At 39.4% G+C, this 22,956-nt stretch overlaps 2 protein-coding genes across 13 annotated transcripts in view; one reads left to right on the top strand and one right to left on the bottom strand.

Moving 5' to 3' along the window:
* LOC127049709 (uncharacterized) overlaps nucleotides 1-22,956 on the top strand; it is a 1,018,748-nt gene that overhangs the window by 909,008 nt on the left and 86,784 nt on the right. The window lies entirely within an intron of this gene.
* PUM2 (pumilio RNA binding family member 2) overlaps nucleotides 1-22,956 on the bottom strand; it is a 133,678-nt gene that overhangs the window by 2,071 nt on the left and 108,651 nt on the right. For 7 of the 12 annotated variants that reach the window (XM_050950660.1, XM_050950655.1, XM_050950661.1 and 4 more), the window contains 8 exons: nucleotides 19,926-20,162; nucleotides 13,326-13,593; nucleotides 12,547-12,676; nucleotides 8,700-8,834; nucleotides 8,306-8,443; nucleotides 4,281-4,406; nucleotides 3,540-3,661; nucleotides 2,414-2,606 (listed from right to left, as the gene is read on the bottom strand). In XM_050950660.1, the coding sequence (XP_050806617.1) occupies nucleotides 2,414-2,606; nucleotides 3,540-3,661; nucleotides 4,281-4,406; nucleotides 8,306-8,443; nucleotides 8,700-8,834; nucleotides 12,547-12,676; nucleotides 13,326-13,593; nucleotides 19,926-20,162 (1,349 nt within the window). The remainder of the gene's footprint in view (nucleotides 1-2,413; nucleotides 2,607-3,539; nucleotides 3,662-4,280; nucleotides 4,407-8,305; nucleotides 8,444-8,699; nucleotides 8,835-12,546; nucleotides 12,677-13,325; nucleotides 13,594-19,925; nucleotides 20,163-22,956) is intronic. The other 5 variants (XM_050950653.1, XM_050950652.1, XM_050950663.1 and 2 more) reach the window with 3 other exon arrangements.

Consider the following 22,956-nt stretch of genomic DNA (forward strand, 5'->3'; position numbering starts at 1 on the left):
GTGAGCCTTTTTCTTATTACAAGCATTTAATTCTTTGTTTAGTATTGGCTATCCAAATTTAGTTTAATTTCTATTAAATATATTTGTCTTCACGTTTTTGTTTATTTAAATATGAAAAAATGAATTATTCAGGTCAATAAGAGAGAAAGAACTGTTTGCTTACTTTGTTAATTTTTTTCTGTTATGTGCCAACACCAGGAAGAAAGCCATTCAATATGCCAGAGAGTAATCAGAGTTCAAGCACAATTACTTCAATGGCTATTGAACAGGGCACTATACAGGGTAGCATAGATTAATTGTGATTTTCTCCATCTCTAGATATTCTCAACTAAGAAGCTTGTCTGCATGTCAAGGAGGAGGAACTAAGGCTACATCTACACTGCATGCGTCTTGCAGTGGTGCACAGGGTATGTGCAGAGCCGTAACTAGGTATTTTTGCGCCCAAGGCGAGAATATAAAATTGCGCCCTCCCTCAGGGGCAGCTCTTTGGCAGCGGGCCCCTCTCTGTGGGAAGGGTCTGCTGCCGAATTACCGCCGAAAAATGGATGAAGCGGTGGCGGTAGAGCTTGTAATTTTGGGGGGTCAACTCATGATTTTTGATTGCTTGGGCTGGTAACATTGCTTCCAAGATGGTCTTTGGTTCCAGTTCAGTTCCAATCCAGAAAGGGACTCACAGGTTAACAGAGGACGGAGGTGCTGGATATCAGCATGTGTCCTGAGAATGCTGAGAGTTCAGGCTTGCAGGGCAGGATCAGGGGTGGCAGGTTTGTAGAAATTTTGGTGGTGCCCAGAACCTGCCCCTGCCCAAACTCCACCCCCCTCCCCCCAGCACCCAAAGCTCTGGGAGGGAGTTTGGGTTAGGGAGGCGGTCTGGGGTGCAGGCCTTAGGCTGGGGCAGGGGATTGGGGTGCAAGCTCTGGGAGTGAGTTTGGGGATGCGAGGGGGTGCAGGTTCTGGGAGGGAGTTTGGGGATGGGAGGGGTGCAGAGGGATGGGGTGCAGGAGTGAAGGCTGTGGCTGCAGATGAGGGGTATGGAGTGTGGGAGGGGCTCAGGGTGAGAATAGGAGTGAGGGCTCTGTCTGGGGCTGGGAATGTGCCTCCTCCCCTGCTGTTGCCCGACTGTAGCCTCACTGGAGGTGAGGGATGGGGCTGTCTCCTTGCCCAGCATGGGGCAGAAGCGGTGACTGCGGGCAGGGGGACCCCCTGTGCTGCTGGAGGGTCCCACTGGAAAATGAAATGGTCTGAGAGGGAAAGGCAGGCTCAGAGTCAGTCTGCCCTGGGATTGAGATGGGGGCACTAGGACCCTGCAGGAGCTGCTGCTGCAGGGATTGGAAGCATGGAGCTGCTCTGCTCCGGGTCTGGGAAGGGACAGTGGGGGGAAGCAAGTCGGGGCCGGGGGATACTCGGGGGATGCACAGGAGGGCTGGAGTGGCGGGGGGGAGGGGGGGGGCGGAGAGATCACCTGGGTTATAAGTATCTCTGTGCCAGCCAGCGGCTTTTTTTTTTTTCTTCCCCCTTTTTCCTCCACCACTTTCTGCGCCCCTCGGCTTTGTGTGCCTGAGACAAGTGCCTCACTAGCCTTGCCCTTGTACGGCACTGAGTATGTGTAGCTACACACTCCAGCAAAAAGCAGGCTGTGGCCACACTGTGGTGCATGGTACATGTGTCAGTGCAAGGCTCTGGCAGAGGGGCGAAAGAGGGGAAAGGCTCAGCAGCAGTTTTCCCTTCTACCCCTCTCTGCCAGAGGCTTTCACTGTGGAAGGGAAAAGCTCCAGCAACTCCTCATGCCTGGAACCTGCTGCAAGGAAAGACTCCGGCAACAGGGAGCTGCTGCAGTGTAGATGTATCTTAAGTGTGGAAATCTGGCATCTGGATTAGCTACTACTTGTGTGATAGGTGAGGATGACTCCTCCATTCATACTGGTGACTGTCATGTGATGGAAGAAAATTTTAGAACTATTGATTTTCTAAAATGTATACTAAAGTAAACGTATAACAAGAGTGTTGGATAGAAAATTTTTATGTTTTTTAATATATAAAGAGTCTTTTTTAAAAAAAGAATAAATATTAGATTAATACTAGACAGAACTGTTAGTTTTTTTCAAGGCCGAAAAGATAAATCTGTAGAAACTAAACGAATTGACAAAGATCCAATTATATCCTGCTTCACCAGACTATTAGAAATTTAAAATAATTAATTAAAAAATTAAAAAATTAAAAAGAGGATGTGCTTTTTATTTTACTAAGCCACAAATGCCATTTCTTGACAAGGGTAATGAACCTACAGGAAATGTGGCTTCTAAAGAAATTCAGGTAAATTCAGAAATATGTACAAAGAAGAGGTGACAGGAAACGTGAATATAGAAGAAAAAACCTCCCAAAGCTGATGAAGCCACATATAGATATCAAGTACCTTGTGCATTATAATCTTCCGCTGTGCAGGTTCAGCCATATCAATCATCTTCTGAACGACATAGTTGGCATATTGGTCCTTCATCATGGTGTATAAGGCACTGTGAGGACCATCATTCTGGCAACAAACCTCGTCAATAAGTAAAGCTCTTTCAGCACGAGATGCATGAGTTACACATTTTTCTACCACATTGCTGGGAAAAAAGATAAGGTAATTGTGTTTTGTAGGTTGAAAAGGTTGTGACTATTCTTTTAGGGTATTACTTTATAATTTATTTGAACAGGGATTGGCAGGTCTGAGTGTTTTATACATACATTATGACTGTGGTACTAAATATTGAAAGTGCACGATGTATACCAAAAGATTAATTTCCTTAGTTTTGAAAGGACTTTCTTTTTGTGTGGGAAAAAATACTGATAATCTGTATGTTTGAGATGGTCAACATTAGAGCTGGTAGAAATGTTTCCAACTCAACATTCTTCTGTTGGAAAATGATTCGAATTCCAAATATTGTGTGAAACCTGCCTGGTTTCCTGTCAGCTCACTTGCCTCTCTTCTTCGCAGCCCAAGTTTACAGGCTCCTGACTCCTCATGCAGACTGATGGGGAGCAGAGAGCCTAAAAATCCCTCATTTCCAAGCCACCAGCTCCTTGGCAGCCCACCTGGTGGGCTTACAAGGAACCAAATATCTGGAAGCCCCAGATCCCAAGCTCATGTCTCCTTGGCAGCCCTGGGTCTAAAAAGTCCCTGATTCTACATCAGACTGCCTAGTGGGCTGCTGTGGAGCCAAGGCTTCCCTGGACCCACAGTTCCCCAAGGAGCTGGGTGGCTGGTTCTCCACCTGGCCAGCTCCCTGGGCTGATCTCTGGAAGGGCATGCTTACCAGCTTCCAGCCATTTAGTGAACAATTCTGATGTTTTTTGTTCCACTATGGAACATTTCTTTTTTTTATCAAAGTCTCATTTTTTTTCATGCAAATGGAAGCTCTATGCAAATTATTAATCAGCTTTGAATAAAGGCAAAATAATGAAATCCTTTCCTCAGCAACTGATGTAAATAAGTCAATTCCAAAACAACATTAAAAAGGTTAGTGAACCTTTCTTTAACACTGAGAACATTATAATACCTGGCAAATTTGTGCTGACTCAGAGCTAGAACTTTTCCTCTTATTTCTGAAACTATTTTACTTTTGTCTTCAGGACGACCATGCTCCAGCACATGTTGGATAACATAATTTCCATATTGATCCTGAAAATAAAAAGATTTCAGTTTTCTTATTGTGGTTCCATCCGAGGAACTCATATGGCTTATGCATTTTTGTATTCATTTCGAGAAATACAAGAGACAAAATTAGTAATTGTAACTGACCAATACAAAATGATTAAAAGAGCACATCTGAAAAACATTTCACCAAGAATTATTCATGGTCCTTCTATGGATTTTAGGTCCAAAATCTGAACCATGCTAAAATTGTGATTTGCCAAGGAATGACCGCTATCTGATAAATCCGTGTAAAATTAATTCTACACATTCACCACCAATGAAGCCACCAATTTTGTAGTGGTCAAAAAACCTGCAAAAACTTCTGTAAGCTGATTCTACGGATGCTGTTAACTAACACTGTACCCTACACTATGCCAAAAGTGCTTAAACAAAGGTTTATCATCTCCATGTTCACTTATGCTTGTAAATAAATAGAGCTGGAAGCTGGGAGGGGAATCAATGTTTGCTAAATCAAAAAAGGACATGTACATAAAAATGCCTAAGCAATTACGAAATAACAGCCAGTAATATAAAAGAAAATGAAATCTACATAAAAAAACAGAGTTGATAGTAATGTCATATTGAAACGTAAGAGTACACTAACCTGCACAAGCTGTTCTGTGTGTTGATGCAATTCTTCTAAGATGGGCAAAGTCTGCTCAGCAGTGCAGTGCTCCAGAATACGCTGAATTACTCTGCAGCCATACGGATGAGTTGAAAGCACAAACACCTTAAAACAACAGGATTACAAATTTTGAAATTAGACATACTGAAGTTTACAAGTGTGCTGTAAATTACTTTTCGAAAACGAGTTATTGAATATTAGCAACTTCTCAAAGTACTGAAGTCTTCACAAAAGCGGTGTCTTCCAGCATTAGAAATTTCAGCCTCCAATCACATTCAGAGCCAGAGAAAGTCATAAGCACTAAAGATCTGTGCCTAGGACCCCAGCAACTGGAGCCACCTGATGACATCAGCTTCTCAGTGGCAGCAGAAATGTTCTCTGGGTGCTGCCCACTCAGCTAAGCAGATACCCTAGCTATTGGTGTGAGTTTAACAGGCGCACTCGCACACATTTGTTCCTGTTTTTCTTGATAGAAGGAAGGGGGGCACTTGCCCCCACTACTACATCATCTATGGGCAGACCCACAAGAGGCCCATGACATGACGTACTAGGGTCTCGGAGAGTCTTCATCTGCCCTGATCACATTTAAGAAAAAGATTTTTTTCACTCATGTTTCCTTATCTGGAATTTTATGTATTAACTGGATATTCTGGAATCTTATAAAACAGTTTTGAAATTCTGCAACTGATTATGCTATAAATTTTGCATTCTATCATGTATACCAAGCCCACTGTTACAGGCACGTATTTGTAAGTATTTATTTAAAATATACAGTCACATCTTTGGCTTACTCTGGTTACTTAAATTCTTATCCAGACATGTCCTTGAAGGTTTGATTTAAGGGCTTAACTTTGTGTGTGATGGCCAGGATTGAACACAAAGACTTACACCTGGAAGTTTTGATTAATTCGTGCACAAAGTTAATAAAGCTAGTCTGCAAATTATTAAATTATCAAATTATTGAACTATCAAATTGTAACCACCTAGAGGATAATAGGGTTGTAAGGAATAGTAAAGCATGGATTTGTCAAAAACAAATCATGCCAAACCAATCTAATTTCCTTTGATAAGGTTAGTAGCCCAGTGAATAGGGGGAGAAGCAGTAGATGTGATATATCCTGATTTTAGTAAGGCTTCTGACACAGTCCCACGTGACATTCTTATAAGCCAACTAATGAAATGTGGTCTAGATGAAATTGTTATAAGATGGGTCCACAACTGGTTGAAAGACAGTACTCAAAAAGTAGTCATCAATGGTTGTGTGTCAAACTGGGAGCACATATCTAGTGGGATTTCACAAGGGTCAGTCCTGGGTCTGAAACTATTCATATTTTCATTAAATGATTTGAATAATGGACTGAGAAGTAAAATTTTCAGATGACACCAAGCTAGGAGAAGTTGCAAGAGCCATGAAGGATAGGATTAGAATTTCAAACAACCGTGACAAACTGGAAAATTGGTCTGAATTTCAATAAAGATGAAATTCAATAAAGACAAATGCAAAGTACTTCACTTAGGAAAGAAAATATCAAATACATTACTACCCAATGGGGACTAACAGGCTAGGTGGTAGTACTGCTGAAAAGGATCTAGCGGTTATAGTTAAAGCTATGTTTTAGTCATGGTATTTTTAGTAAAAGTCATGGACAGGTCACGGGCAGTAAACAAAAATTCACGGCCCATGACCTGTCCATGACTTCTACTAAAAATAGCCGTGAATAAAACTTGGCCCACAGTTCCCAATCAATGGGAGCTGCGAAGCCAGCGCACTGGGTGGAGAAAGCACAGAGCTGCCTGACCACACCTCTGCCTAGCAGCTGAGAGAGGGGGATGTCGCAGCTTCCAGGAAGCCCCCCAGGCAAGCGCCGCCCAGAGCCCGCCTCACCCCACCCTCCTGCCCGCTTCCACACCCAACCTCCTGCCCGCTCCCACACCCTGCGTGGTGGCCCAAGAGTGCCCCAACAGTAGCCAGCATGCCTGGCACAGGGGCTGCCAAAGCTGCCCGTGAGCCAGGCGCCCCGGCCACTGCAAAAGTCACGGAGGTCACGGAAAGTCATGGAATCAGTGAATTTCCGTGACCTCCATGTCAAACTTGCAGCCTCAGTTATAGTGGATCATAAACTGAATGTGAGTCAATGTAATGCAGCTGCAAAAAAGGGTAATATTCTGGGGTGTATGAACTGGAGTGTCATATGCAAGACAGAGGTAATAGTCCTGTTCTACTCAGTACTGGTGAGGCCTCAGCTCGAGGAGTGTATCCAATTCTGGGCAACATACTTTAGGACATGTGGACAAATTGGACAGAGTCCAGAGAACAGCAATAAAAATAATAAAAGGTTCAGAAAACCTGACTTATGAGGAAAGGTTGAAAAAACTGGGCATGTTTAGTACTGAGAAAAGATGACTGAGGAGGGACCTGAAAACAGTCTTCGAAATTTGTTAAGGGCTGTTATAAAGAGGATGGTGATCAACTGTTCTGCATGTGCACTGAAGGTAGGACAAGTAGTAATTGGCTCAATCTGCACTAAGTGAGATTTAGCTTATATAATAGAAAAAACTCTCTTACTAAAAGGATAGTTAAAGCACTGGAACAGGCTTCTAAAGGAGGTTGTGGAATCCTCATCATTGTAGTCTTTTAAGGACAGATTGGACAAACATCTGTCACCAATGGTCTAGGTTTACTTGCTCCTGTGTCAGCACAGGGGCTTGGTCTTGACTTCTTGAGGTTTCTTCCAGCCCTACATTTCTACGATTCCATGAAAGTTATCTTCTGTTACATTACAAAAGTGTTGTACGTTTTTCATTTTTTCAATTACTACATTATATTACATCTGGAATAATGCATGGCTCTCCAGTAAACAGTGTTACAATTTAGTCAAGGGCATCTTTTTATAAACCATTGAAACCAGCCCCTCCCCACTTTTCCCTCCCAAATCATACTTTGATGTAAACAGCAAGGGGACCTGAAAAGTGAAATCAGCCATCATTTTCGTAAGTCATAGTATTGCTATTCACAATAAAAGGTTAATATCACAGAGAAAAAATATCCATCTCAGAACTGTGAAGTGTGTGAGAGACAATGATATGTTGGGAGATTTTGTAAAGAAATGTGTTCGGTGCATTACTAAATAAAACCTAATAATCTGAATTAGTTGTACTTTTCAGACTAGACAAGTACTAGATGGTCATACTAAAGTTTATTTAGCTGCAGTGATTTCTGTATTGTCTTTAGTACAATATTAACCTTGTAATACAATTTCTTGGAAAAATTACCAGTGTCACCTTTCGTATCAGACACTTCTACTAATCCAAGCTCAGAGAACATTTGATTGAATTTAATACAGGTATTTTATTAAAAGTGATTAGAATCAGCTGGATAGCTTTGGAAGAAATTGCACGGTGTCAAGTATCAGGAAGTAGCCATTTTAGTCTGTATACACAAAAACATCAAGACGACCGGTGACATGCCCAAATAAATCTGTTAGTCTTTAAGGTGCCACTGGACTCCTTGTTTTTTTGGAAGAAATTGCTACTACTTAAGGTAAAGCACATAGGAACAGATTTAGGAGAAATAAATCTGTCTTTATAAGAGAGTCTGGGAATAACTGCAGTTACTTCTATTGCAATAAACAAATATCAGAGATGGCCTTTGGTTAACTGAAATTATAAAATAGGACAAAGGAAACCTGATCATGTCAGTCACTAAACTGGAATGGAAAACTTGACAACAAGCTGAGTATTTCTGCCATCAAATTCATAGCGCATCTGGTGTCCTTTTCAGAGGGCCTCATCCCCAATATACTCTCACTCTACATCACATTAACCATCTAATTCAAGGGTTTTATTTTTTTCAGTTAGGACAAAAAAGGTGATGTTACATGCTATGTTAATTTAAATGATACACCAATGGGCTGATAAATCTGTTTGGAATTTGCAAATTATACAGCAATCCTTGGGTCTATGATGCAACACCTAGATTAAAGTAGAGAAATGAATAACATTACCTGTCCTTTGAAAGCATCAATGATGAACTGGAGTGACTGTGGCTGGACACATTCAATGCATTTTTGTACAACATGGTTTCCATTTTGATCTTTCACACATTTCAGAACATGACCATCCAACTCTTTCACCATTTCATTCTGCAAAAAATAAGGAACTACTAAATTATCCACTTCTCTACACTGATGCTGCAGCAAAACTGCATTTTTGAAAGTAATATTCAAATCTTTATGTTCACTGTAAATCTAGCCAGATTATCTTTTTTATCTGAAGAATTATACTAATAAAAGATTCATTTTATTTCAAGCATATGTCAATAGTAAAAACTGAAAATCTTTAGTGAGTATGCAATGGATTTGTTGAAAATAAATACAAAAAAATACTGTTCTAACTTACAATTACCTGCTGGTCAGGTGAGATAGATTCTAGTGCTTTCTGAATAACCCGACAACCATACATCTGTAGGGCTAATGGCAGAACATGACCACGTATGCGTGTTGCTAGGGCTAACTTTTGTTCTGGGCTTCCAAACTACAAGAAAACAAAAATGCTGTTAAACAAAAGCTGATGCATTGCAGTATGATGTAGTCTATTTGGCAGAAATCTAACTGTCATAGGGCTTGTCTCCGCTTACCGGGGGATCGATGTGCGGCGACCAATCCACGGGGGGTCGATTTAGCGGGTCTAGTGAAGACCCGCTAAATCGACCGCCAATCGCTCTCCCATCAACTCTGGTACTCCACCGGAACGAAAAGCATAAGGTAAGTTGATGGGAGAGTTTCTCCCATTGACCCAGCGCACTGTAGACACCGCAAATGGTTGACCAAAAGGGGCAATCCTTTGCAATTTAACCACATCATGTGATCCCAATTTGCTAATGAACAACATTTTCAATGTGCTCTTTCAATGTCTCAGATTTGGTTCTGTCACTGCATTTTGACAAAATAATTCTAATAAACCTAATATACTTAACAGATGACCCTTTTTATAGGTAGCAAAAGGGCAGTAGCAGAGAAAGGTGTCAGCTCTGGAGTGGCTCACTGAGGCCTCAAATGCCATGGAAAGCTTGTTGGTACCTTGCACATCTTGGGGAAGTTTGGAACTGCCTAGGACTCATGAAGCAGAGCCAAAGTGTATCAGAACACTGGCTGTTTAGGTAGCTGAGGACAAATAGAAGCATCAGGCAATTTAACCTGCATTTAGTACCTGAGAACCCCTTAGCTGTATCTATGGATTATTGCTGTCTTTCTTGGGAACATTTTTGAGGCTAGGCCTGAATCAATTTAGGACAGCAAGATGAAATAACTACAAATCACGAACCACCATCTAATGTGACCACCTGCATAACAGGCGGTAAAATTTCAGTCAATAATTCTTGAGTTAAGCTCAATAACTTGTGGTTGAACTACAGAACACCTTTAAGATAACATCCAGTTTTTGTTTAAAGACTAAGTGAAAAATCTAAACCATATCCCTTGGGAAACTGTTCCAACAATTATTTTCCCTGTTCAAAATTTGCAACTTATCCCCAATTTGAAGTTGTCATAAACAGATAAGAAAAGTTAATAGCACAGAAGTACTTTATATCTCTGACTGTAAAGGGTTAACAAGTTCAGTAAGCCTGGCTGTCACCTGACCAGAGGACCAATCAGAGGACAGGATACTTTCAAATCTTGAGGGAGGGAAGTTTTTGTGCTGTGCTGTTAGTTTTGGTTGTTGTTCACTCTGGGGGCTCAGAGGGATCAGACGTGCAACCAGGTTTCTCTCCAATCTCTCCAATACAGGCTCTTATAAGTTCAGACTAGTGAGTACTAGGTAGATAAAGCGAGTTAGGCTTATGGTTGTTTTCTTATTTTGCAAATGTGTATTTGGTTGGAAGAAGTTCAAATGTGTATTTGGCTGAAAGGAGTTCAAATTGGTATTTTGCTGAAAATATTTTAATTTGTACTTGTATACTTAGACTGGGAGGGTGTTCCCAGTGTCTATAGCTGAAAGACCCTGTACCTATTCCATTTTAAATTTACAAAGATCATTTTTACTGTTTTTTCTTTCTTTAATTAAAAGCTTTTCTTGTTTAAGAACCTAGTTGTTTTTTTATTCTGGTGAGACCCCAGGGGACTGGGTCTGGATTCACCAGGGAATTGGTGGGGAGAAAAGAGGGAAGAGGGAGAGAGGGTCTGATTTCTCTCTGTGCCAGGATTACTTTCTCTCAGGAAGAGTCTGGGAGGGGGAGAGAGAAGAAGGGGGGAAGGTGGATTTTCCTCTCTGTTTTAGATCCAAGGAGTTTGAATCACAGTGATCTTCCAGGGTAACCCAGGGAAACCTGGGAGAGGCAACGGTGAGGGAAAGGGTTTACTTTCCTTGTGTTAAGATCCAGAGGGTCTGAGTATTGGGGGTCCCCAGGCAGTTTTGTGGGGACCAGAGTGTACCAGGCACTGGAATTCCTGGTTGGTGGCAGCGCTACAGAATCTAAGCTGGTAATTAAGCTTAGAGGAATTCATGCTGGTACTCCATCCTTTGGACGCTAAGGTTCAGAGTGGGGAATTATACTCTGACAGAAGTTTTCTAGCTTTATCTTTCAGCCATTGACTCTTGTTATGATTTTACCTACTACATTAAACAGCTCTATAGTACCAGGTATCTTCTCCTGGCACATGTATTTACAGACCACAGTCAAGCTGTTTTTTTATCCCTGTCTTTGAAAAATTAGCAGATTGAGAGACTAAAGCAGTTTAGCACAAGATGTAATTTCCAGACCTCAGAATAATTCCCATAGCTCTTTGATGAATGCTCCCTAGGTTTTCTAACTTCACTTTTAAAGAAGTAAAAACACCAGAACCAAACACAGTACTTGAACAGAGGTCTGAAATACTTTGTATAGAGGGAGTATCACCTGCTTATGCATTCAAAATTTTTGAGAGCTCTTTCAGTCACAGCACTGGACAGAGTTCATGTTCAGCTGGTTATCTACCATGTCTCATAAGTTCTTTTCAGAGCCACTGCTTTGCCAGAATGCAGTTCTATATCCTGAAAAATATCCTTCTAATGATGCACCCATGATTTTTTGGCCATCTCACTTTGTGGACTAATCTGCACAGAGAAAAAGCTGGAGCATGCGGTACACAGAAACTACAAAAGCATGCAGACTTAACGTGCAAGGGAGCGCTGCATTCCTTTTCAACATCCCATCCTGGCTGCTCCTGCAGCTCTACTTGGAGAAAGAAAAACCTTGGAAAGCATAAGAGCAGCTAGAAGCAGAGGCAGTTTGTAGACGTTAGATGCTGTGATGCTCACTCAGTGGGTGGGCAAGTGAGTGTGGAAAGAATCTAAGCCTAGACCTATCATTCTGCAGAGATAATTTTTATGAGTGGGTTGGGGGGGTGGGGGGAGGAAGAGGATGAGGGATATGAGCCTGCAGTGCAGCAAAGCTATACAGGGAATTGGGATTCAGAGAAAGAAGATGAAACAAATTATCCCAGCTGCACAGAACTCTTAAACAAAACAACTTTGTTGGGCTGGAGTTGCAGCTGAAAGTACATCACAGATCTAAGTGTAAAAATCCATACAAGAACACCATACGTTAACAAAAACACTCATATCTAGTTATTTATTTAAGCAAGTTGCTGTCATGTTTATCTTTAAAATGGCCTTAGTGGGCCAAAACAAACATTAACACTTCAAAGCATCAGCTAAGAATCTCTACATAGCCGCACTGAGCAATGCAACAGGACTTCTATGCCCCTATCTATAATAAAGTGGATCTAAAACTGTATTTCCTGAACTGGTTCTCAACACTGTTAAAACTTTAGATTAACTAGTTTAAAAATAGTTCACCTGCAAAGTACGGATGAAGTAGCACTGTTTTTAAAGCAATTTTAGAAGTCATCCCTACCTAGTCAAGACAAAAAAATTTCTAAGCAATAAGGAAACAATTGTGTTCCCTTACAACAGGCAGCAAACTGCACTCACCCTGCTTCCTGAAACACGATTATAGCCTAAGAGTGGAGAGGATAACAACTGTCAACAGGACGGTGCCATGCCAGGACACCACCACACAAGGAAAAACTCTCCCACTCTTCTTGGGGAGCACTGAAGAGAAAAGACTGCCAAGTAACCTCCAGTATTAAAAAACATAGGTGCCATGGTAAGTGTACAATATCTGTTACAATATCGGAACAGAACCTTTAAATAAACAAAAGTCTTTTAGCGCAGGCACAAAAATGCTGACAAAATAAATAATTACCTCAAAGAATTTCTGTATTACATAGTTTCCAAATACGTCAGTCATCAACTGATATGCTGCTTGCAGAATCTCAGCAAATACCATCTGGCGCTCAGCTGGAGTAGCTCGTTCTAGCTTTTGCTGTATAAATCTAAGTGCAAGAGAAATTTATATGCCATTATATAAACAAAGGGAAAACCTCAAATGCTACAAATCACTACATTTATTTTGATGAGAAATCAAATCACTAAAATTAGGAAGCAATACTTTCATTAATAGTTTTTAAATATAAATATAGACATATTTCAGAATAACACTGATGATTGAAGTTCCAATTAAAAAATGGCTGAAGGGTAAATTGCTCTTGACTAATTCTTCTAGCAATTTGTTACCCTATCTAACGCAGATTAAAAAAAGTAAAAAAATGACAACTAAGTAGCTGGTGTGGTACTACTGAAAAATGTATTTGATTCCTGATTCCAGTCTTTTACCAAGGTCTTTCTGATACTTAAGAGAACTCCTAAAGTTTAGAAAGACTGATTCTATACTGAAAATATTTTTTACTTAAGAATTGTACATTTAGCTCCTTACATAACTTATGGTGAAATTCTTCCTGGTATGAAGAGAGGCTAGTGTAAGACTTTCTGCACTACTTAAATGTAGCTCTATTCTAAAAACTCTCTGTAAAAATGATGGATATTTCACAGTGGGGCAACCACAAGTTCACATTAAAAATGAAATGCTTTAACTCAATTTATAAATGTTATTCCTTCAGTGATAAGCTTCACTACAACACTTACCTCGAACCATGCTGGTCTTGAGAAAATTCAACTATATGTCCAACAAGGTCTCTTAGTTGAAGATTAGGGAAGCGATTATTTCTGAAATCTTCCAGTAACCTACTGCGTCCAGAGGGCATAATATCAGACCTACTATAACGAAGACGTGAAGGAGGGAAGAGTTGGCTGCTGGAGCTGAAAAGACTGGAGGTACTTGTGGCACTGCGATACTTTGCTTCTGCTCCAGGTGCTGCAGAGATATAGCGACCACTACCATTTGTCAGCCCTCCTACAATGAAGCAGCTCTGTCAGTAAACAAGCTTTAAAGAAAGTAAGCAATAATAAGAACTGTACTAAAACTGTGTATGTTTTAAAGAAAAAGTGTCTTTACTATTCAGTCACCTCAACTGAGATGACAGAGTTGGTTATATTCATAAAAGAAATAAAGCACACCCATCCATACCACCTTTTTGTTTTTTAAATGAAGGGCAGGAGGTAGAACTTTCATTGAAACAATCAATACAACATATGAAGACCTATACTTTAGAACTGTGTGATCTCAGCCCAATGACCTGTGGGCAGGTTTCCACTTCACAAGTGGCACTATCTCATACCCTTGGTTGGTAATCTCACAGTTGGCCAAAGATTTGAATAGGCCATAGAAACTGAACTATCCTTTATCCTCTATGGTGATTCTGCAGTCAGTTATGGCAAAATGGCAGAGCATTTTGGGGCCCTTGTGCTGCCATTGCTCATGCTGTACCTATTCTGTGGGGAAAACAGAAGATATCAGCATCCCAGGCTTTGCAAGCACTATATATATGTGAAACAAATTTTAAGACAGAACGTTAAAACGGTTCTGCTTGAAATATCTTTGACTGTTTTAGGATTAGTTAAATTGAAGTTCATTTAGAAATGGTAATCCCTCCACTGGCTGCCAATCCTCTATCATATCAAATTTCAGCTTCTCCTCAGCGCCTCAAAAGCTCTGTTACTCTGCCCCATCCTCCTTATATATGAGCTGATCTTGCTTTGTGTAGTGCCTGTTTCCTGCGTGGCCAGTATTTTCACCTACGGCTGTCTGACTGTCTTCACCTCACAAACCCATCAGCATCATCTTCCATGCTGCACCCAACAGATATCACCATAATCGAGTACCAGACAACATATATTTTAACTGCTACATTATGAAACGTAAAAGGGATACTGCTACTTTAATACAAATAAATAATGAAAGTCACATTTCTATTTGAAAATCTTGTACTTACTGCACAGACAGACACACACAAAAAAATAAGAGGGGGGTGGGGGAAGCTACATCACTTTCAATGTCTTCCCTGGAGTTAGAGCGTAAGATACTAACTCAGACCCCTATTAGCATCACCGGACAGCAATACCACCCCCTCCACCCCCCAAACCAAAAATCACTTACTCATTTTTTAAAAAGGAATTTCAATTTGTGCTGTAAAGAAGGGTGTTCTATCAGGAAACAGATGTTTAAGAAAATTCAAATTGACAGTGTCCTTTTAGGCCACAATCAAGCCTCTGATTGGTCAGCAAAATATTATCAATCTACTAGACTAGGCAATCAAGTTATTACAGTGGGCTGGTAAACATTTATAAAGTCTCCCAGAGTCTGTTTTGAATAGCCAGCTGAGTTACTGAAGCTGTATGAAAAAGATTGAGATATATTAGTATATCTAGAGTTATTTACGTTACATTGGATAGCACAATGAACTAAAAGGGAAAAAAAAGGTAAGTAATACTAAACGTAAAATAAATATTTAAAGGAATAAGTACCGGTAGTTGAGGTACCTAATTTGATCTATAGTATCTCAAAATGATATAAAAAAGTGCTCTAGTCTCAAGGTGTTTTTTTTTTTTTTCGTTAAAATCAACTACTTTATTGTTACGAAGTTAGCTGCAAAATCCACATCTCACAGCTATCATTTATGTGATTTCCATTATCAATATTTCCAGAAATGGGCTGACAGATGATGATGATGATAATCTAAACTGTATATTATTGTTCTACAGGTCAAGATGGATGCAGGGAAAGTTTATGCAGTGAGACTTTTTTTTTTTTCCTTTTTAAACAGCTAAGGATTGAAAAAATCATGCTTTTAAATGTTATCCTTTTCAGCTCTAAGTAATTACAAGACTAAATCTCATTAGTTTAAGAATGGTGGAGTAAATCTAATGCCGCAAGATTTCAGCAAAGTTTGTTTAATAGCGATGTGAGTGCAGCTTTAATACAATATTACCTCCATAATAAGACTAACAGGATTTAAAATTCATGTTACTTTTTTACACAAGTACTGTATTCTGTATAAAGTAACAGGACAGTTTTGGATAAATGCTCCTATATTTTAAGGATTTAATTAGCCCATGCACACAAAGATGGAATTGCACGTGTGAATTAGGAATAATTTAAAATACATACTTTTGAAAAACAGGGCCCATGAGAGCATAATCTGGGTATGAGAATTTTTCTGTTTGTTTAACTTTTTGGGTAAGTCATCTAACACAAGTGTATTAATAAATTTATATAGCAAAATTTCATCCTTAAGGATCCCTGAGCACTTTACAATTACATTTTATTTGGAGAATTGTCCCTGGGAACAATTTGTTTTCTTTTTAATATTGTCAACAAACATATATACTAACTCAAAGGAAACAGTAACAGCTGCTGAATTACCAACTCAAAACCCTGCTGAAATGCAGTCTTGAGAACATAAGAATGGCCACACTGGGTCAGACCAAAGGTCCATCTAGCCCAGTATCCTGTCTTTTGACAGTGGCCAATGCCAGGTGTTTCAGAGGGAATGAACAGAACAGGTAATCATCAAGTGATCCATCCCGTTGCCCATCCCCAGCTTCTGGCAAACAGAGGCCAGGGCCTTCTATTCAAGAATTATCCTAGCTCTGTTTAGCTTCTGACATACGACAAGATCATAGCATAACTTGGTATGGCCGAAGATGTATCTCCATCTCTCGATAGTTGATTGCCATGGAGAATTTGTCAAACTTCTAGCCAAGAAAAAATAGTGCCACAGAAGTTACTAGAAAGTTAAAACAAAATATTGGGGAATACTGATTTGTTGATGCGGTGGTTAGCTTTGCTACTATAATGAAGTATTACATCAGAAGGAGTGTTCTAGCTTAATAAACGGAACAGACTGCAAACCCTAAAATAAAAGTAAGAAGTCATGGATATTTATTGTATAACTATATATTCTTGCTCATTGTGTTGGTACAGACACAAGGATTGCTCAGCTTTGTACTTCTCTCATCTATTCTACTCAAACATTCTTAGTGCACAAAAAAATTACATGCGATCAATATCTGCAGAAGTGCATCCCAGCTATTTCTGTAGTTCAGGACACCTTTCAGTTATTCTCCTCACAAAGATTTATTGTTTATAGCACTGTAAAACTGAGAGCCAGTTTCTAGTTCTTCTGGCTACCTCACTATGTCATGTTTGTTCTAAAAAATTCAAAAACGTATTTATTTTGCAGATTCCGATACCAACACAGAGGTCTAGCAGGCCAGTTCTTTTAAATGAATTGGCCAACTGATACATAAATGCATTGATCCATTCATTACACGGACTGGACAATGATTAGCATTCAAAACACTACCTACAAAAGTTTGCCAACTAATCTCCCAGGTCAAGTTTAGAGACTGAACTATTAACAAGAAGTGAACCAAACAGGATATCATCTAGTATGAGATCAAGTGCACAGTATGCCTAATACGGTAACAAAAAGCACATTTATTTGCCAGCACTTCTGAGTTTACACAAGGGAGATCTTTAGCATGGTAAAACGATAATTGGGCCAATACAAATTTTAAACAGTCCTATGAATATTAAGTAAACTACTACTATCTAACTCAGATAGTACACATTTCATGAAACAGGAAAAAAATGAAAAAAATATTTAGAAACTCCAGTATCACCAATTCCTTTGATACCAAGGAAGCAGTTAATACTTATTATTTGTTCAAGAATTTCTCCACAAGATGTAAAACAGCTCTGCCATACAACAGCTGTTGTGTTTAAGTGTGGTTAACAATATTACTTTCTAACATAAAAATACATTACAATGTTTAAATAATTAACACTTCATTTATTTATTTATTGGGGGGGGGGGGGAGAATAAGGGAACAGTCCCAGTGGATGCTCAGGTAAGAAGAGGTCAGCTCTATTTTTCATCCACTCAAGGGAAAATGTAAAGGACTCAGATAAAAAAGGTTTTTCATAATTTATTTTGTCTATATTTCAGAAATGAATTCAGTGCTTATGACGCCTTCACAATCAAGGCACTACACAGTACCCCACATGAGCTGACACTGGGCCTCGACTCTCAACCAGACTGACCAATTCTTAAGGCCACCTCTATGGTAAAGATAAAACAGCATTAGCAGTTCAGGCTAAGAACCTTTGCCTGGACAACATAGACAAAGCATAGCTTCAAAACTCTGCTCTGGTCTAGAATACTTAAAACAAAAAGTAGTCCCAGTGTTTTAAAAATGGCTTAAAACCAATTGGGCTCACAGTTTTATCACTGTGAGTGAAAGGATAGTTAAGTGTCCTGAATCATTCAATTCACAGTCCTTCTACTGAAATTTGGTATTAGAAAGGAGCTGTTACAAGCAACCAGCTTGTATTGTAATGGCTTGATAACAAGGGACAAATGACTAAAATAACTGAAGTGAGTTCACACTTTGTCAAGTGGGGAAGAAAGGAGTTGGTGGCAGGAGATTAATGCTATTTTAAATTTAATTTTTTTGCAAAGGAGCAGTTGGTTGTTTAGGCTGTGTCAACACTATAATTTGCAGCAGGGTCTGACAAAGGGGGTATAAACCATGTATGTCTCCACCCATTGTTGCAGTGGTATGGACAGGATCAACTGAGTCCCAGCCACCATTTTAAGAGAACAGGAGTTAAATGTTAGTTAATCCTGTCCATACCAGCAGGCAGCAAAAAGGACTTCAACACCAGATCCAAAGAGGGATTAGAGCTGAGTGTGACAAGCATTATCAAAATACAGATGAAAAGTGCAGTGCAAACACAGCCTTAAAAGTATTGTTCTGCTCTGAAACATGAAAAGTAAGAATGACTTCTTCCTTAAATCTGCTCTCTATTTGTATTGAGACACATCTGTTTACTTCAGTAACAATTTTTGCTACTATATGTACCTGACAGCACTACTGAGACAACACAGTTTTCCAAGAGAAAGTAACAGAACAGATAACTAAATTTCAAATGCAGGTCCCCCTTTATGTTTGTGCAACCTCATTAGAGACAATCTGATTGAAGCAGTGTAACTGAATCTTCATTACTGTTAATTAGGAGAGCTAAAAAGAACACAATGACTTTCAGATTTTACGTTCATTTTGCAGGACAGGAAAACAATTCTACATGTAAACTGACCATATCTGATCTGGAAATGTTTGAGACAAAGTAAGCAAGGAATCTCATCGTCCATTTTATAAAGTCACTTTTCAGAATATAGCTTTATGGTCTCTACATACTATTTAGCCATTACTCCAGTACACTATTTTAACGAGTCAGGCAGACAGTCTAAACTGTTTAAATCCTGTGTTTAACTCAATTTTGCTGACAGTGTAATCCTTGATAATGATGGCACCTGTATATTTTCTCAAAACTGGAAAGGCTCCTGTTATTTAACACAGTTCACTAACCATACAGATTTCATCAACTTTATGAATATAGATATTGCCCCCCAATTTTGGATTTAAATTATAGCTTTCACTATTAGTGAAAGTTCTAGTTAAGAACTGCAAAATGGTTTCCATGACAACCCCACTGTCAGATGCAATTTTCTGAAAAGCTTCCATTTGGGCTGAAACTTTCCGTGCATGGTCTCAGCCCAAAAGGTGCAGTTTATAGACATAAAAAAGGAAAAAAGGTTAAAAAATAAATAAATAAAGTTTGCTAAAATGTCCCCTTACCCATTTGAAAATAATAAACAGAAGGCCACCACAGAAAGAATACATTATGGATTTATAACCACTTGATTTTCTTCATCTACTTGGTGATAATCCTTGATGTACTCGCAAAGTAGCTGACCTCAAGACAGCAGACTAATTGATTCAAAATGATCCGTCAATACATTCAATATTGTGAGCTTTGCTCAAGTTTTTCTCCTAACAGTATATCAGGTGATAGTGAAAGTTATTTCATTATCAAACAATATATTTGCTCATATTAAAGAGTCCTCGATAAATATAAGTAGTACACACAAATCACAAATAAGAATAATACACTTTTGCCTGTTGAACATAGTAGAAAGGAATATATACTACAAAAATTGAGTTGTCTTACTGGGCATCAGACCTTCCTTTCTACTTTTCAGATCTGAAGAGTGGTAGAAAATCAATTGTTGGCTTCATACTGCAAGATGCTGTGTGCTCTCCACTGTCACATCAATGAGAGTTTGAGTGCACTCTGCAACTTTCAGAATTGGGCCCTCTAATTAAAAACTATTTGACAGCAAAGATAGTGTGACATCTTTTATGCAACATACAATATTTTACACATATAGAAATACATACACACATACAAACAAAAAGGGTTTTGGTTTTTGTTTTTACCTAAATGCAAACTGGATGAGGATCCATGTGATGAAAGTGATGGCGGTGGCGTAAGTGAATGTCCTGGAGTTTGGCTTGGCAGAGGCATGCCTATTGGACTTGGAGAGGAGGAAAATCCCAGACTATTGTAAAATGGCTGCCCTATAGGTGCTAGGCTGCTACTAGATCTTTTGTACAAGTCAGAGCTAGTAGATAGAGAATCTCTCCTTGTGGCACTACTACTTGCAGAACTGCCAACTGAAGAAGAAATAAAAAAACCCTAATTACATACAGTGTCAACTGAATAAAACCTATCCCCAATTACAGCTGGGCAATAACAGATGTGATCACAATAACTATAACAATTCTTACGATAAAGACAATTACTGTGGTAACCGTACATGCTTTTGAATAAATCACAAACGGGTATAAACATACCACAGATAAGGAAGTATTTTACTCAATGCCCAAATCTTTTTTGACATTTCACTTCAGACTTTTTACTGGTATATTGTAGTACTGTTTTAGTGTCCTGGCTTCAGGCTTTGGGACCAGTAGTCAGGAATTTCCTACACTATGCTTTATATGATTCAGTGATGCTGAAAATATTGACATCAATATCTGCAAAAAAAAATTATCCACAGGAAATAATTCAAGTTGGTGCCACTTGGTTTCAGGAAACAGGCTGGATACAATAAAAGTATTTGCTTAAAAGCTGAGAAAATAAAGTAATCAATCTCCTTCACTTTGCCCCAGCTGCTACTGAATGTCTCTTCTTTGTCATACACCTCTTAGAATTGTGGAAACCAACTGGCCACTCTAAGAAAGTAATTCTGCTTGAGTCAGTTTTCAAATTCCCTGAGAGAATTGTTGGTTTTCAAAGAAAATATTTTGGATGAAGATCATAAAGGGGTATAAGCTGAAAAGAAGAGAAGCAGAGCACAGGGTGGGATAAACAAAATAAGGTGAGGAATTGGGTACAGCTTTAAATACTATTGTGGCCTTGCTTAAAAGTAAATTATGGACCAGAAGCTTAGGCTAAATTGTATTAGTGAAGGAGTGGCATATTGGCCAGTATTATCTGCAGGGTGATGACCATTCTAGGATAAATTAAGGGATACATACGAATCACTATTTTACAAACTAAAAAAAATTCTATAATGTTATGTAATAGTGAATGTTAAAACAGAGTTCCTGTTTTAATTTTGGAACATTTCTAGCACACTGGAGAATGTAACTAAGGCTGCTGCATTTCCAAAAGTAACGAGCACATCTTAAACTCACTTTGGCAAATTGATTTTTATGTCAGTTTAAAAAGGACAGGATCAAAGCTGAAGTTTTAAGCTCTGACGTATAAATAATAAGGGGGCTGGTAGCACTTGCTTGACACTTCCTAGGACTGGTAGCACCATGTATTATTACAAGATCCTGTTCTTCAGTTGCTTTTAAGTTTAACCATTTGGGCTGAAATTTTCCTTGCTGCATTCCTGCCTCAAGCTGAATTTTTTGGAAAATTTCATTCAGAATAGTTCAGCCATTTGAGAGGGACTGGGGTTAGTGAAGAATAAGTTTTACTTATGTTAAATTCTGGCAACTTTTAAGCAGCTCTAGTATCCCCATGGTTTGGAGCAGAAACTTTAAATTTGGCTAGGGGTGGCCTTTGTGTCAGGGATGAGTCTTTTGCTGTCCCTGTAAAAACTGTTCAGATCTGTTCAAATTATAAGCCTTTGGAGGAAAAAAATAGTTTGCATATGCTCAGTACAGATTGAAGTGTCTGCTAAAATCTCCAAAAAGTCTACACTAGGCATACCCCCTCCCCCAAGACCAAGCAGAACTTTCTGTGCAACTGCAGCTCTGGGATGTTGCATGCTGTGCCAGGGCTGGACATCAGAACTGATAGTATGGAGACACTCTCTTCTGTGCTCTTATTGTCTCCTGCTGACGGGCCCAGGCACTGAACGGGACAAGACTGGGAGCTCATTGGGCAAGGAGAAAGAATCAAAGGAGGCCTGAGATCAGAGTAGATGCCAATGTGGAGACTGGGACAAGGACCTAGGGGGCAGAGACAAGACACTGACACTAGAAAAAGAGCCCAGGGACAGAGACATATCAGACAAGGAGTTAGGAGATGACTGGGGGAGGGGCACAGAATGAGACTGGGACTGGCTGGGCACGGGCACTGGATATAAGGAGCTGGGGGAGATTAAGAACCCTGGGACGAGAAGTGTGAAGAGTGGAGAATGGGTCTAAAGGTACCAACCCTGATGAACGATATGGGTGTCTACTTGATGCAATATGATTGAATTTTGTTTTTTTAGATGACCTTTTTAAAAACTAAGAAATTGCATACAAAGAACTACATTAAAAGAATGTTATTAAGGTTGCAAGTGCAAGAACTCATAAGTCAGGAAATGCCAGAATTAAGGTTGCCTAACGTGGCCCCCTTGGGAGTATGCATTACAATACAATCTTTAATCAGATGATTACATACTATTTTTTCCACTACCCTTTTCAGTACATAGAGATGTCTTAATGATTAGCTATTCAATATTTTGTTTTCCTCTTACTGTTCAATAGGTGAACCCATATCTTATTTACTACACACAATTTCCTCATTGATTTTTCTGCGGCATTTCTCACTATAGTATCTAAGTGCTTCATAAAATTAATGAATTTATCTTCACAATAGTTCTGAGAGATGAGTGGGTGTATTACCTCAAAGACTTCAGCTGCAGCTGAGAGTGCTCAGCATTTCTGCAAATCAGACCCCAAAGTCTCAAGTCCAGCATCAACAAACTGAGGAACACAATTAATGACCACCTTTGAAAAGTTTGATTTAAGTAACTTGCCCAGTATCACACAGGATCTCTGTGGCAAATGCAGGAATAGAACCCAATTCTCTAGGGCAGCATTCAACTGCCTTCACCATGAAACCATGGTATCTCTTCCTGCATTCCTGTGCCTCACTACACATTTTTCAACTTCTTCAATTATTGTAGAAGTGTTGTACAGACACTCCCTCACTATACAACCTTGATTCATCCCCTAAAGC

This window comes from Gopherus flavomarginatus, chromosome 4, assembly GCF_025201925.1.
Source record: "Gopherus flavomarginatus isolate rGopFla2 chromosome 4, rGopFla2.mat.asm, whole genome shotgun sequence".
Lineage (NCBI taxonomy): Eukaryota > Metazoa > Chordata > Testudines > Testudinidae > Gopherus > Gopherus flavomarginatus.